Source organism: Myotis brandtii, unplaced genomic scaffold, assembly GCF_000412655.1.
Source record: "Myotis brandtii unplaced genomic scaffold, ASM41265v1 scaffold1170, whole genome shotgun sequence".
NCBI lineage: Eukaryota > Metazoa > Chordata > Mammalia > Chiroptera > Vespertilionidae > Myotis > Myotis brandtii.
The window spans coordinates 97,561-109,614 of record NW_005354050.1 but is presented as its reverse complement, the minus strand read 5'-3'; the positions used below and the strand labels follow the sequence as shown (position 1 = coordinate 109,614).

At 58.0% G+C, this 12,054-nt stretch overlaps 1 protein-coding gene across 1 annotated transcript in view; it reads left to right on the top strand.

The window, feature by feature from the left end:
- The window catches only part of BZRAP1 (benzodiazepine receptor (peripheral) associated protein 1), a 25,911-nt gene that overhangs the window by 5,308 nt on the left and 8,549 nt on the right, over positions 1-12,054 (top strand). Inside the window, exons 6-21 of the mRNA XM_005858382.2 lie at positions 135-212; positions 299-382; positions 641-730; positions 913-1,035; positions 1,285-1,389; positions 2,854-2,904; positions 3,304-3,324; positions 4,136-4,340; positions 5,164-5,336; positions 6,537-6,652; positions 7,529-7,638; positions 8,781-9,617; positions 9,785-9,936; positions 10,277-10,651; positions 10,735-10,974; positions 11,296-11,478. Coding sequence (XP_005858444.1) covers positions 135-212; positions 299-382; positions 641-730; positions 913-1,035; positions 1,285-1,389; positions 2,854-2,904; positions 3,304-3,324; positions 4,136-4,340; positions 5,164-5,336; positions 6,537-6,652; positions 7,529-7,638; positions 8,781-9,617; positions 9,785-9,936; positions 10,277-10,651; positions 10,735-10,974; positions 11,296-11,478 — 2,943 coding nt within the window. The remainder of the gene's footprint in view (positions 1-134; positions 213-298; positions 383-640; positions 731-912; positions 1,036-1,284; positions 1,390-2,853; positions 2,905-3,303; positions 3,325-4,135; positions 4,341-5,163; positions 5,337-6,536; positions 6,653-7,528; positions 7,639-8,780; positions 9,618-9,784; positions 9,937-10,276; positions 10,652-10,734; positions 10,975-11,295; positions 11,479-12,054) is intronic.

Here is a 12,054-nt window from a genome sequence, read left to right as displayed (position 1 = left end):
GCACTTCCTGCACAGGGATCTCTTGGTTGACTGTGAGATGAGGTGGGAACCTCCAACGGACAGGCTGGGCTGGGAGCAGGCTGCCTTGGGGCCCTGTTCTCAGGTGCCAGTCCCGTGCCCCTGGGCATTTCCAGGCTACTCCCCAGGAGGATGTGGAAACCCCACCCGTGGTCCTAGGGGAGCCAGAGAAACAGCAGAGGGTGCAGCAGCTGGTAAGTCCCAGGGCAAGGGCTGGAGGAGGCCTGTTGTGGGCAGCTCTGCCTTCCCACATGAGGAGCCCTTGGTTCTGACCCCTCAGGAGTCAGAGCTTAGCAAGAAGCGGAAGAAATGCCAGAGCCTGGAGCAGGAAGCCCGAAAAAAGCAGAGGCGATGTGAGGAGCTGGTGAGCTCTGGAGGGCCTCCCAGAGGCCAGCTCCCCCGTCCCCCAGGCCAGCCAGGTGGCGGCTCCCTCTCCGCTCCGCTTTTATCCTTCTTGCCCTGAGGAGCACACTTTCCCTGTGCTGCGGCAGGGCTCCTTTCCTGGCTGATGCAGGCTCCAGGTGGGGGAGGAAGGCCGGACTGGGAGGGCAAGGTCCTCTGTGTGGAGAGGGGAGGAATGTGGGTGCCAGGCTCCCTCCCCAGAGCTCCTCTGGTCTCTCAGGAATTGCAGCTGAGAGAAGCCCAGAATGAGAATGCCCGCCTCGTGGATGAGAACTCCCGGCTCAGTGGGAGAGCCACGGAGAAGGACCAGGTAGCCACTCCACACGGGTGCTGTGTGGCTTGGGATCCTGCTAGGGCCCTGGTCCCTGGCAAGGGGCTGTCTCCTCCACACCTTGAACTGGGCTGGAGTAGGAAGGGTACTGTTCTCCCCGGTGAAGGAGCTGGTGGGACAGGGCCCACACACCCAACTCCCTGCCACTCCCCCCTCTCCAGGTGGAGTGGGAGAATGCAGAGCTGAGGGACCAGCTCCTGGGGGTGACACAGGAGAGGGACTTGGCCCTTCGCAAGAGCCAGGGCCTGCAGAGCAAGCTGGAGAGCCTGGAGCAGGTGCTGAAGGTGAGAGGGCTGTGTTGGTGGGGGAGGAGGGGAGAGTATTGGTACTTGGCACAGAGAGAACAGTGGGACAGTAGAATATGCCCTTTGTGGGGCACTGGGGTCTGAGGCCCAGTCTTGGAGCCGCGAGCCCCTTTCCTTTTGTAGCCTTAGAGGGTGTCTGGAACACATGTTATCTGAGCCCCCCTCATCTTAGATCTTTACAGAAATGGTGGTGGGTCTCTGGCCTTGACACAGGCTCTTGTATTCCAGCACATGCGGGAGGTGGCCCAGCGGCGGCAGCAGCTGGAGGTGGAGCATGAGCAGGCTCAGCTCAGCCTTCAGGAGAAGCAGGAGGAGGTCCGGAGGCTGCAGCAGGTGGGGACAGGGTGTCTAGGGGGCAGGCGTGCTGGAAGAGTGGGAGGCTGCTGGACCTCAGCCTAGTCATCCACTCATCCAACAAGCATTTACTGAGCACCCACTATGTGCCAGGTGCTGGGGGACAGTGGGCAAAGACCATGTCCCTGACCAATCAGCAAATAAGCCGATCTGTGATTGAGATGATCCCAGTGGGGGAGGTGGATAGGGTTATGTGACCGAGTGACTGAGGGACCACTTTAGGTCAGCAGGGGAGGTTTTAATACCTCCAGGTCACGAAGGAGCCAGCTGAAGAGCACTCCAGGTAGGGGACCAGAAGTGCCAATGCCCTGTTGTGGGAAAGAGGTTGGGATCCAGACCAGAGTGGCTGGAACGTAGTTGGAGGGACAGAACAGCAGGGGCAGGCAGGAGCCAGATCACCTTGAGCATTCAAGGCTGTTGAAGGAGTTTGGATATTTTGCTCTCTGAGTGGTTAGAAGCTATTGAAAGGTCCCCAATAGGGAGCAGCATGATGTGACTTCATCATTTTAGAAGGTGACATTGGCAGCGCCGTGGAAGATGGGCTGGGGGAGTGGGCATGGAGCAGGGCCATCAGGTGTTGGGGCTGTTGCAGGGGTCCAGGTGGGAGATGGTGGCCATCTAGACTAGGGAACGGGCAGTGAAGGTGGAAACAAGTGGATGCATTTGAAGTGTATTTTGGATATAGAATCAACAAGATTCCACGGATTCCAGTCGTACAACGACAATCTCCACTCTGTTACCCGTTTGCTGAGTAAACCCTGATAAAGGGTGGGGCTTTCACTCCCCAGGACCTGAGAGGCAGGGAGTCCTGAGTCCTGAGTTCTGTCTTGGCCGTTTGGGTTGTGTGTTAAACATTCAAGTGGAGATGCTCATAGACATTCACTCCCCAGGACCTGAGAGGCAGGGAGTCCTGAGTTCTGAGCTCTGTCTTGGCCAAGTTTGGGTTGTGTGTTAAACATTCGAGTGGAGATGCTCATAGACGGTTGGATCAATGAGTCTGGAGTCATGGGGAAGTTGGTCTTGAAGGTAGTTTTGGGGTCATCAGTGTGTCTAGTCATTTGACTAGAAGGGCCTCTTGGGAGAGAGTAAAGAGTATAAAGTGGGCTCAGTAGCACCCCAACATTCAAAAGGGGAGCAGGAGAAAGAGACTGAGGAGGAGGTCCCAGAGAGATAGGAGGGAAACTGGAGGGTGGATGCCCTGGAAAGAGAGAGACAGCATCAGGCCCACCTCTCCTTGACCCTATTGCCTTCTGGCCTAAGGTATGGCTCAGGGGTAGGAGTCTGGAAGGGAGGAACCCTCAGCCCCTCTTCCTTCTGCCTCTCCCTTTCCTTCCCCTTTTTTCTGCCCTCCATCTGCCCTTCCTACCCTCCCTTCCATCTCCCTCTATCCCACCCCCATTCCTCATCCTTCCCCTCCAGCATTTTGCCTCCTCCCACCTGTAGGCCCAGGCAGAAGCTAAGAGGGAACATGAAGGGGCCGTGCAGCTGCTGGAGGTAAGTCCCTGGAGGTGGCCACCAGCAACACCAGCTTGGGGGGAGGCAGGGGAAGTTCAGAGAGAGCTGGAGTGGACTGTGTGGGGTGTGGGGTTGCAGGAAGGGCCCTTAAATACTCTAGTGCCTGGAGAATCCCCTCCACCATTGGCCTGTTTCTCAGGCTAGGGCACAGCCAGGCAGGGTCTGGTGGCAGGAGTCTCATTACCCCCTATCCCCCCTCCCCCCTCCCAGAGGATGCCTTCACCTTGAAATAGCCTTCAATTTAGGAACTGCTCAGTCAGTCCAGGGAGCTGGCCAGAGGGTGTCCACTTGGGCCCTTGTCTCTCGCTCTCCCTCTCTGGGTGATGACACACCGTCTCAGGATCTAATCTCTCCTCTGTGCTTTCTTTCCTGCCACAGTCTACCCTGGATTCCATGCAGGTACAGCCTCCCAGTCTCCCACCTCCCTGGCCCACTGAGCTGCATCTCCTCCCTCAGGCCCAAGTGGTCCCAACTCTCATGTCCAACAGAGCAAAGAGTGACCAGAGCAGACCTGAGAGTCTGTAGATGGGCTGGGGTTCCCACAGGACATGTGGGCCATCTCCTTGTCCCAGACCTGCTACTACACCTGGCAGACATGGGGCCTTCCCTCCTCTAAAGCCTAGCCACTGAGCCCATGAGCAAGTTCATCATCAGCCTAACCCATGATCCTCTTGACATTGGCCAGGGGAGGGCCCCTTAGGTTGAGACTCTCGGGATACCTGACGAAGAGGTCTTGAGAATTGGCTCGTTCTTGTCACAAGATGTCCCTAGCTCCCGTGTGTGGTCTCTCTGGGGACCTCTCTGAAGGCAGGGATTTGGGTCACTGACTGTGGGAGGGTGACAAGCAGTGGAGCCAAGAAAACTCCTGAGCTGATATTGGTGGTAGTGATGGGATGGGAGCCATCCCTTTTGGCCTAGAAAGCAGCCAGAAGCAGGAAGTGCCACTGCCTGGGGCGAGAGGGTGTGCTGAGTGTGAAGCAGGCCCAGCTCTTCTCTGGAGGAGTGTCATGTGATGTCCCACAGCTCCAGCACTTTACCCTTAGCTTAGACACTACTAAGGGCAATGGGGCAGCCAGGCCCAGGATCGATAGCCAGGCCTAGGGGCTGGGCGATGTGGTCTGAAGCCCTGTGTGCGGCTATGTGGAGATGGCACAGGTTGGGACTGGGCAGCTTTGCCGGTCCTGGTGGCTCACGGTGGGTCTTGGCTCAGGTCCGGGTTCGAGAGCTCGAGGAGCAGTGCCGCAGCCAAACAGAACGCTTCAGCCTCTTGGCACAGGAACTCCAGGCCTTCCGCCTGCACCCTGGCCCCTTGGATCTGCTCACCTCAGCCCTGGGCTGCAGTACCCTTGGGGATCGCCCACCACCCCCCTGCTGCTGCTCCAACCCCCAGCCCTGCCGGGGATCCGGCCCCAAAGGTAAGGTAGACTCCCAGTGCCATTAGCCTGGAATCCCCAGGCTTGGGGATTTGTATAGAGCAGAAAGTTGAGGGTCAGAGAAGGCTAGCAATTCACCCGAAGTCACACAGCAAGTTAGAGCCAGGTCTGGAGTGGCTGTCCCCGAGTCTGGCCCAGGTGTCTCAGGCCACTGGTCCTTCCCTCCAATAAGACCTCTGTGTTTGTGGTCGGGAGTTGGGCTCTAGAGCTCTATGGCAGGCAGTGTGGGCTTGTAAGGAGTTGGGTGTCAGACCTGAGGGTCCCAACTCTGTTCACTCAATAGTCCATGTAATTTTGAGCTTGCTGCTAAACCACTGGGCCCCTAGTTTCCTAAGTTATAAAAAAGGAAAAACTTGCCCTAACCGGTTTGGCTCAGTGGATAGAGCATCGGCCTGCAGACTGAAGGGCCCCAGGTTCGAGTCCGGTCAAGGGCATGTACCTTAGTTGCGGGCACATCCCCAGTGGGGAGTGTGCAGGAGGCAGCTGATCGATGTTTCTCTATCATCGATGTTTCTAACTCTCTGTCCCTCTCCCCTCCTTTCTGTAAACAATAATCAATAAAATATATTTTTTAAAAAAAGGAAAAACTCAGTGCACCTCATCAAGCTGCTCTGAGGATCATGTGAAATAATATATGTAAAGTTCCTCTACCTCTACTCACTAAGTTTTCCCAAATATTTCCCTTCTTTAAGGAAACCCAGCTATGGCGGGCCTGACCCCCATAATCCAAGCAGCTGGACTTTGGTCCCTGGTCCCTCTTCAGGCCACAGACCCCACACCCACCCATGTGCCATCTTTTCTTTAGACTCTGACCTCCTGCCGGGCTCCCCAGGACGCTGCACCCCAAAGTCTTCTGAGCCTGCCCCTGCCACCCTTCTCGGGGTCCCTCGAAGGACAGCCAAGAAGGCAGAGTCTCTCTCCAACTCCTCTCACTCTGAGTCCATCCACAACAGCCCAAAGTCATGCCCTACGCCTGAGGTCAGTGCTGGGGAGGGGCCTGGGTTCTGGCTCTGCCTCGGCAAAGTGGGAGGGGAGGTGGCCCTGACCTCTGTGGGGTCCCCAGGAGTTGGGTGACCTCTGGCCTATGGGGGGTCCCACGTTGGGAAGTGGAGCCAGGCCCTGGGAGAGAAGGGCCCGTAGATTCCTCCTGGTCCGCAGGGAACTCAAGGAGGAGCCATCTTGGTCTCCAGGGCCACCCTGAAGGCCCTACCTTGGAGCCACCCAGCCCCACCCCACTGGGGCTCAGGGAAGCCCTAGAGAAGTCCCGGGTTGGCTGGAGGGAGATACCATGGCGCCAGGATCCACATAATGAGACTGTTCATGAGAGTGGCTGCAGCAGAAGTGATGGGCGTGTGAGAAAGAGCACAGGTTCCGCGATTCCGATCCCAGTGTTGTCTTAGCAAGACCCTTTCTGGGATTTGGTTTCCTTGTTTGGATTTTGGAGCTAATAAAACCTGCCTTGTAAGTTTGTTGTGAGGATTAAATGAAAAAAATATAAGGAAAGTGCCTCCCTCAGTGCAGAGCACACACCAAATACTTCAATGTGGCAGCTCTTATTATCACCGAGTTCTTGGGCATCACTCCCAACTCTTCCAATCACCTCCTACCTCCCAAACTCCAGAAAGTGGAGGGCGGGCTGGAGCAGCCCTATTGCCCCAGGTTGTGGGAAGTGGTAGAACCCAGCCCCGGCCCTCTACTGCCCCCTTGTGGGACAGAGTGGTGGTGCTGGATTTGGATGCCCAGTGCTCAGTACACTTCTCACAAAGGGACAAAGGGACTTCTTTGTCCTTCTGCCTCCTTGCCTTCACCTGTTTATAGTTCGAGTGCTTTGCTGTGTTTTTACCTTAAGGAGACAACTGCCATTGGACACCCACCCGTACCAGTGTGGCCGGCCCCCTCTCCGATGGGGAAAGTGGTCATTTCCTGGGCTGGTGCAGAAGAAGTCAGGGCTCCAGGAGGGACCCAGGTTGTCCCCACTCCCTCTCTCTGCAGCAGCTGGGCTTTGCTAGGATCTGCTGGCTCAGGAGTGGATTTAGAAAACAGCGGGGCTCATTGCTATGGGCCTTGTACTCATTTTCCCTTCTCAGAGGGTCCTCCTCTGGCTCAGCCTGGAAACCTGCTTGCTTGGCCATTGGCCCTGGGTCATGGAGAGGACTGGCCCTTTCTGTTTTCCCCCAGGTGGACACAGCTAGTGAGGTGGAGGAGCTGGAGGCAGACACTGTCTCCCTGCTCCCAGCAGCGCCAGAGGGCAGCCGGGGAGGAGCCAGGATCCAGGTCTTCCTAGCACGCTATAGGTGGGCCTCTCACCCTGCTCCCTATCCCCCCAGCATGTGGGGTGGGTGGGAGGAAGGGGCCTGGAGAAGACAGAGGCATTTGGGGAAGATGGGGTTGGTGTAGGGATCCCAGTTGAACATGTCCTCTTAACCTAGTTGGGCCAAGGTGGGTGCAGTGAGCATTCTCTTTGGCTAAAGGTGGACAACCAAGTCTCCATAAAGGCCTGGGGCAGTGGGGAGAGGAAATGAGACATGGAGGTAGGATGTAGGTCACAGTCCTCCTCCTCCTCCTCCTCCTCCTCCTCCTCCTCCTCCTTCAGGAGTGGATTTAGAAAACAGCGGGGCTCATTGCTATGGGCCTTGTACTCATTTTCCCTTCTCAGAGGGTCCTCCTCTGGCTCAGCCTGGAAACCTGCTTGCTTGGCCATTGGCCCTGGGTCATGGAGAGGACTGGCCCTTTCTGTTTTCCCCCAGGTGGACACAGCTAGTGAGGTGGAGGAGCTGGAGGCAGACACTGTCTCCCTGCTCCCAGCAGCGCCAGAGGGCAGCCGGGGAGGAGCCAGGATCCAGGTCTTCCTAGCACGCTATAGGTGGGCCTCTCACCCTGCTCCCTATCCCCCCAGCATGTGGGGTGGGTGGGAGGAAGGGGCCTGGAGAAGACAGAGGCATTTGGGGAAGATGGGGTTGGTGTAGGGATCCCAGTTGAACATGTCCTCTTAACCTAGTTGGGCCAAGGTGGGTGCAGTGAGCATTCTCTTTGGCTAAAGGTGGACAACCAAGTCTCCATAAAGGCCTGGGGCAGTGGGGAGAGGAAATGAGACATGGAGGTAGGATGTAGGTCACAGTCCTCCTCCTCCTCCTCCTCCTCCTCCTCCTCCTCTGTGCCTCTTCCAACAGCTACAACCCCTTCGAGGGCCCCAATGAGAATCCAGAGGCAGAACTTCCGCTTACTGCTGGCGAGTATATCTACATCTATGGCAACATGGATGAGGATGGCTTTTTTGAAGGTAGGAAGGTGGTGGGGTCATTCTGTCCATTCCTCTGCTTTTAAGCTCTTCTTCCCAAAGACCTCCACCCATCCATACCCTATCCCCAGCATGCTCGGCTCTGCCCACCGTAACTTTTCAGACTCACCTACAAGGCAACAGAGACCTGGCAGCCTGTGGGGAACGGGAAAGGAAGGGTATTGGGAAAGGGGGCAGCTGGCCTGACTGCAGGTCAGGACAAGGCCTCGCACAGTGCAGATGATAGACAGTGACACGGGATTTTGACTGAATTCACCTTTGTGCTGGCAGACAGAGTATGGCAGTGTTTAACAGTAGCGACATCGAGGTCAGACAGGTAGCACAGATCTGATGCTGGACTCCAGCTGGGTGTAGGGAGGAGGAATCAGGGTCCAGAGCCCAGGAAGGGGTGTTAGCAGGTAGTTAGCAGGTGTCAGGGCCCAGGCAGGGGGTGGGCTTCAGAGCAGTTCTCCAGGGGGGAGACCAGGCAACTGAGGCAGATGTCCCATTACTGAGACTGGGTAACAGGGCCTGGGGATTTCTCCTTCTCTCAAATTAGCTTGACATGACATGCTGTGTGCCCAATTTCTTCCTTCCTTGACGTCCCTCAAATAAACAACAGCACATGTTCCAATACTTGGTGGTCAAGTGTTCAGGGGAGCTGGCACAGGTAACAGAACTGACCTTTGGTCGCTGCCTAGACTGACCGCCAGCCCTGGGCCTGCTTCTAATCCCACCTGGAACATACTTCAACACGCACCTCCTCAGAGCACCGACATCCGCCTACATCCTTGTAGCATCAGTATCACCTCCGGACTAGATAGAAACGCACCATCTCAGCTTCACCCAGACCTAACAGAATTAGAATCTGCATTTCAACAAACCTCCAGGTGATTCACGCACACATTAAAAATAAGGAGCCCTGTGCTGTATGGCCACAATACTGTGATCACACTTACGAAAACGAACAGTAACTCCCTAATCTAGGTCTTGACTGCTCTTGTCTTTTAAAAGTACTGACAGGCAAACCTTGATTTGAATCAAATGCTTAAGATCACCCACTGACCATTGCTAAAATGCACTCATTGGGCTGGTTTTTCTCTACCTCTTCTCTGCCTTTCCCTTCCCTGCCCTCCCTCCGCCAGGGGAGCTCATGGATGGCCGAAGGGGCCTGGTTCCTTCCAATTTTGTAGAGCGCGTGTCTGACGACGACCTCCTGACCTCCCTCCCTTCGGAGCTGGCCGATTTGTCCCACAGTTCAGGCCCTGAACTTAGTTTCCTGAGCGGTGGTGGAGGTGGCAGCAGTAGCGGGGGCCAGAGTGTCGGGGGACGCAGCCAGCCCAGATCAGAGGAGGAGACTGCAGGGGATGAGCTCAGTCTGAGCCCCTCACCCGAAGGCCTGGGCGAGCCCCATGCTGTGCCTTACCCCCGCCATCTGGCCGTCCTCAAGCAGCTGGCCCACAGCGTGGTGCTGGCCTGGGAGCCGCCTCCTGAGCGAGTGGAGCTGCATGGCTACCAGATCTGCGTGAATGGGGAGCTGCGTCAGGCCCTGGGACCTGGGGCGCCCCCCAAGGCTGTGCTTGAAAACCTGGACCTGCGGGCCGGGGCCGGGCCGCTCCGTGTTTCCGTGCAGGCCCTGACCAGCCGGGGCAGCTCTGACCCTCTGCGCTGTTGCTTGGCCATGGGTGCCAGGGCCGGGGTGGTACCTAGCCAGCTACGCGTCCATCGACTGACAGCCACTTCTGCTGAGATCACCTGGGTGCCCGGCAATAGCAACTTGGCTCATGCCATCTACCTCAACGGGGAAGAATGCCCCCCTGCCCGCCCCAGCACCTACTGGGCCACCTTCTGCAACCTGCGGCCTGGCACACTCTATCAGGCCCGCGTGGAGGCTCAGCTCCTACCTGGAGGATCCTGGGAACCAGGCTGGGAGAGGCCGGAGCAGCGGACTGCCACCCTGCAGTTCACGACACTCCCAGCAGGTATGCAGGCTTGGGCATTGACTGTCTGTAACACCCAGCAGGCCAGGCCCTGGGGGGTAGTGGAAGGAGAGACTGCTGTTATTAGCATTTCCTGGGAAGTGGCAAAGTGGGCGGTATCTTCAGGGGTGAGTGTCCTGCATTACTGGGTCTGTGTCCCTTTCCCCCAGGCCCACCCGATGCCCCCCTGGATGTGCAGATTGAGCCGGGGCCCTCTCCTGGAATCTTGATCATCAGCTGGCTCCCCGTAACCATAGATGCTGCTGGGACCTCCAATGGCGTCCGCGTCACAGGCTATGCCATTTATGCCGATGGGCAGAAGGTACGGCCTGGCGACTCTGTCCATCTGTACCCTAGGAGCTGGATGTGGGTCTCTCCTTGCCATGCTCTGAGGCCCAGTCTCCCCAGCCTGGCACAGCGATGCCCAGCCCCTGGCATTTGGGCACTAGGTAGCAGATTAGTTAAGAAGAGCATGGGCTTCGGTAACTGGGATTCAAAAAACCATCCTAGCACTGAAGCCCTGCGACAGGCAGATTAAATGAGGCAGGCAGGGCAAGGGCTCAGCACGGCGCCTGGCCAGTGCGAGTCACCCCGGTCGTTGTGTCCTCACACTTGGTCATCCCAGCTTCCCTTTCCTGTCCTGTGCTCCCTCCGCCCTGCAGATCATGGAGGTGGCCTCGCCCACAGCGGGCAGCGTGCTGGTGGAGTTGTCCCAGCTGCAGCTGCTGCAGGTGTGCAGTGAGGTGGCCGTGCGCACCATGTCGCCCCATGGCGAGTCGGCCGACTCCCTTCCAGCTCCCGTGGGCCCGGCCCTGGCTGCGGCCTGCCTGCCGGCCAGGGTCTCCTGCCCCTCACCATGGCCAGGCTCAGAGGCCAGGCCGCCCCTTGCTCTAGCCTCTCCAGCTCCTGGAGACCCTAGCTCTCCCCTCCAATGCCCCAAGCCCCATGGAACTAGAGAACCCCATGGAGTTCCCGCAGCCAGCCCTCCCGGAGAGACAAGAGGATCCCAAGAGGAGCCCACAGCACCTTGCTCCCAGGTACCCTACTGGGCAGGGGGGCGCAGGTGGAGGCTGGGAGAAGGGCCGGGGCTTGGGCCCTTCCTCAGTGCCTTCCATTCCAGGAGGAGGCCGGGGCAGCTGTGCTGGGCACCTCAGATGACAGGAGGGCCAGAGAGCCAGCCGTGGGGGAGAGAGCTCCTGGCCCTGCAGCTTCCTCACTGGCCCAGGACGAGGCTGAGGGGACCGCGGGAGAGGCCTGCCTGGCACCCTGCTCCACGGAGGGGGCACCGGCCCCGAAGGTGCCCTGTGCTGAGGCCAGCCTTGGAGGAGACACAGGGGCTGGGCTGAGGCCCAGGGCTGAGGTACGGGGTTAGGGACGTACTGTGCCACCTCAAAGAATCGGGCCTGCCTCCTTGCCTCCTGTCAGCCAAAGCTTGGCCCCCTCTGCTGGTTCTGTGCTCTGGTCTGTGCTGCGTAGCTGTCTATTTCTTTGCCACTGTATCTTCCCAGATTTCTCCTCCACCCCCTCGTGTACACCCCCATTTGGGACACGACCCTCTCCCTCTGCCAAGGGGTTCCTTTCATTCTGGCTTCATTCTGGCTGGGGCTGACCCTGCCAGGGTGCCCCCACCCCGAGTCCTTCTCTGCCCTCCCCCCCACCTCCTTTGTCTCACCTCTTGCAGAAGGAGGACATGGCAGAGCTCGGGGTGTGTCTAGTGAACTCCCTTGGGGACCATGGCCGAAACTCAGATCTGTCAGACATCCAAGAGGAGGAGGAAGAAGAGGAGGAAGAGGCGCTGGGTTCCAGGGCCTGCTCTTTCCAGAAGCAGGTTGCTGGCATCAGTGTCAGGGAGAATGGGCCCAAGGTAATGGGGTGAGGAGGGGCTGGTGGGCCCTAGACCCGGGGTTCCAGGGGTCTCTACCCCATGTGTCAGCAGCTGCTCCAGCCACCAGTGAGTGCCAGCAACATTCTAGGTGTGTGGCCTGGGCCCTGTCCTGAGCCCCAGATAGGAAGCGGCTCAGGATTGACCTCTGCCCTCCTGGGAAGAAAGGGGAGGATGAGGAGCTCTTTGCGGCACCTCCTCTGGCTTCAGCCCACCAGATGCAGCACCCTGGCCATCTGAGATCCCTGTGTTGGGAGCTACTGGGGAAGGAGTGGGGAGTCCTCTCTGCTATTACAGGCACGGCCTGCTCCTGTCACTCAGGGCCCTGAGCATCTGGGCAGCCATATCCTGGGTGTGTTCCCTCATTCTATCTCTAGCTCTGTCCTGGACACACCATGTGACTTTGGGCCACCCCCCTCTCCCCGTCTGGTCCTTCCTCTTGGAGGAAGCTAAGGGAGGGCTGTGAGGTTACCTGTAACCCCTGCTCTCATCTGAGGGCAAAGGTCACAGCTCTTTCTTTTTTCCCATGGACCTCTCTTCCCTGCTGCCCTCCTCCCC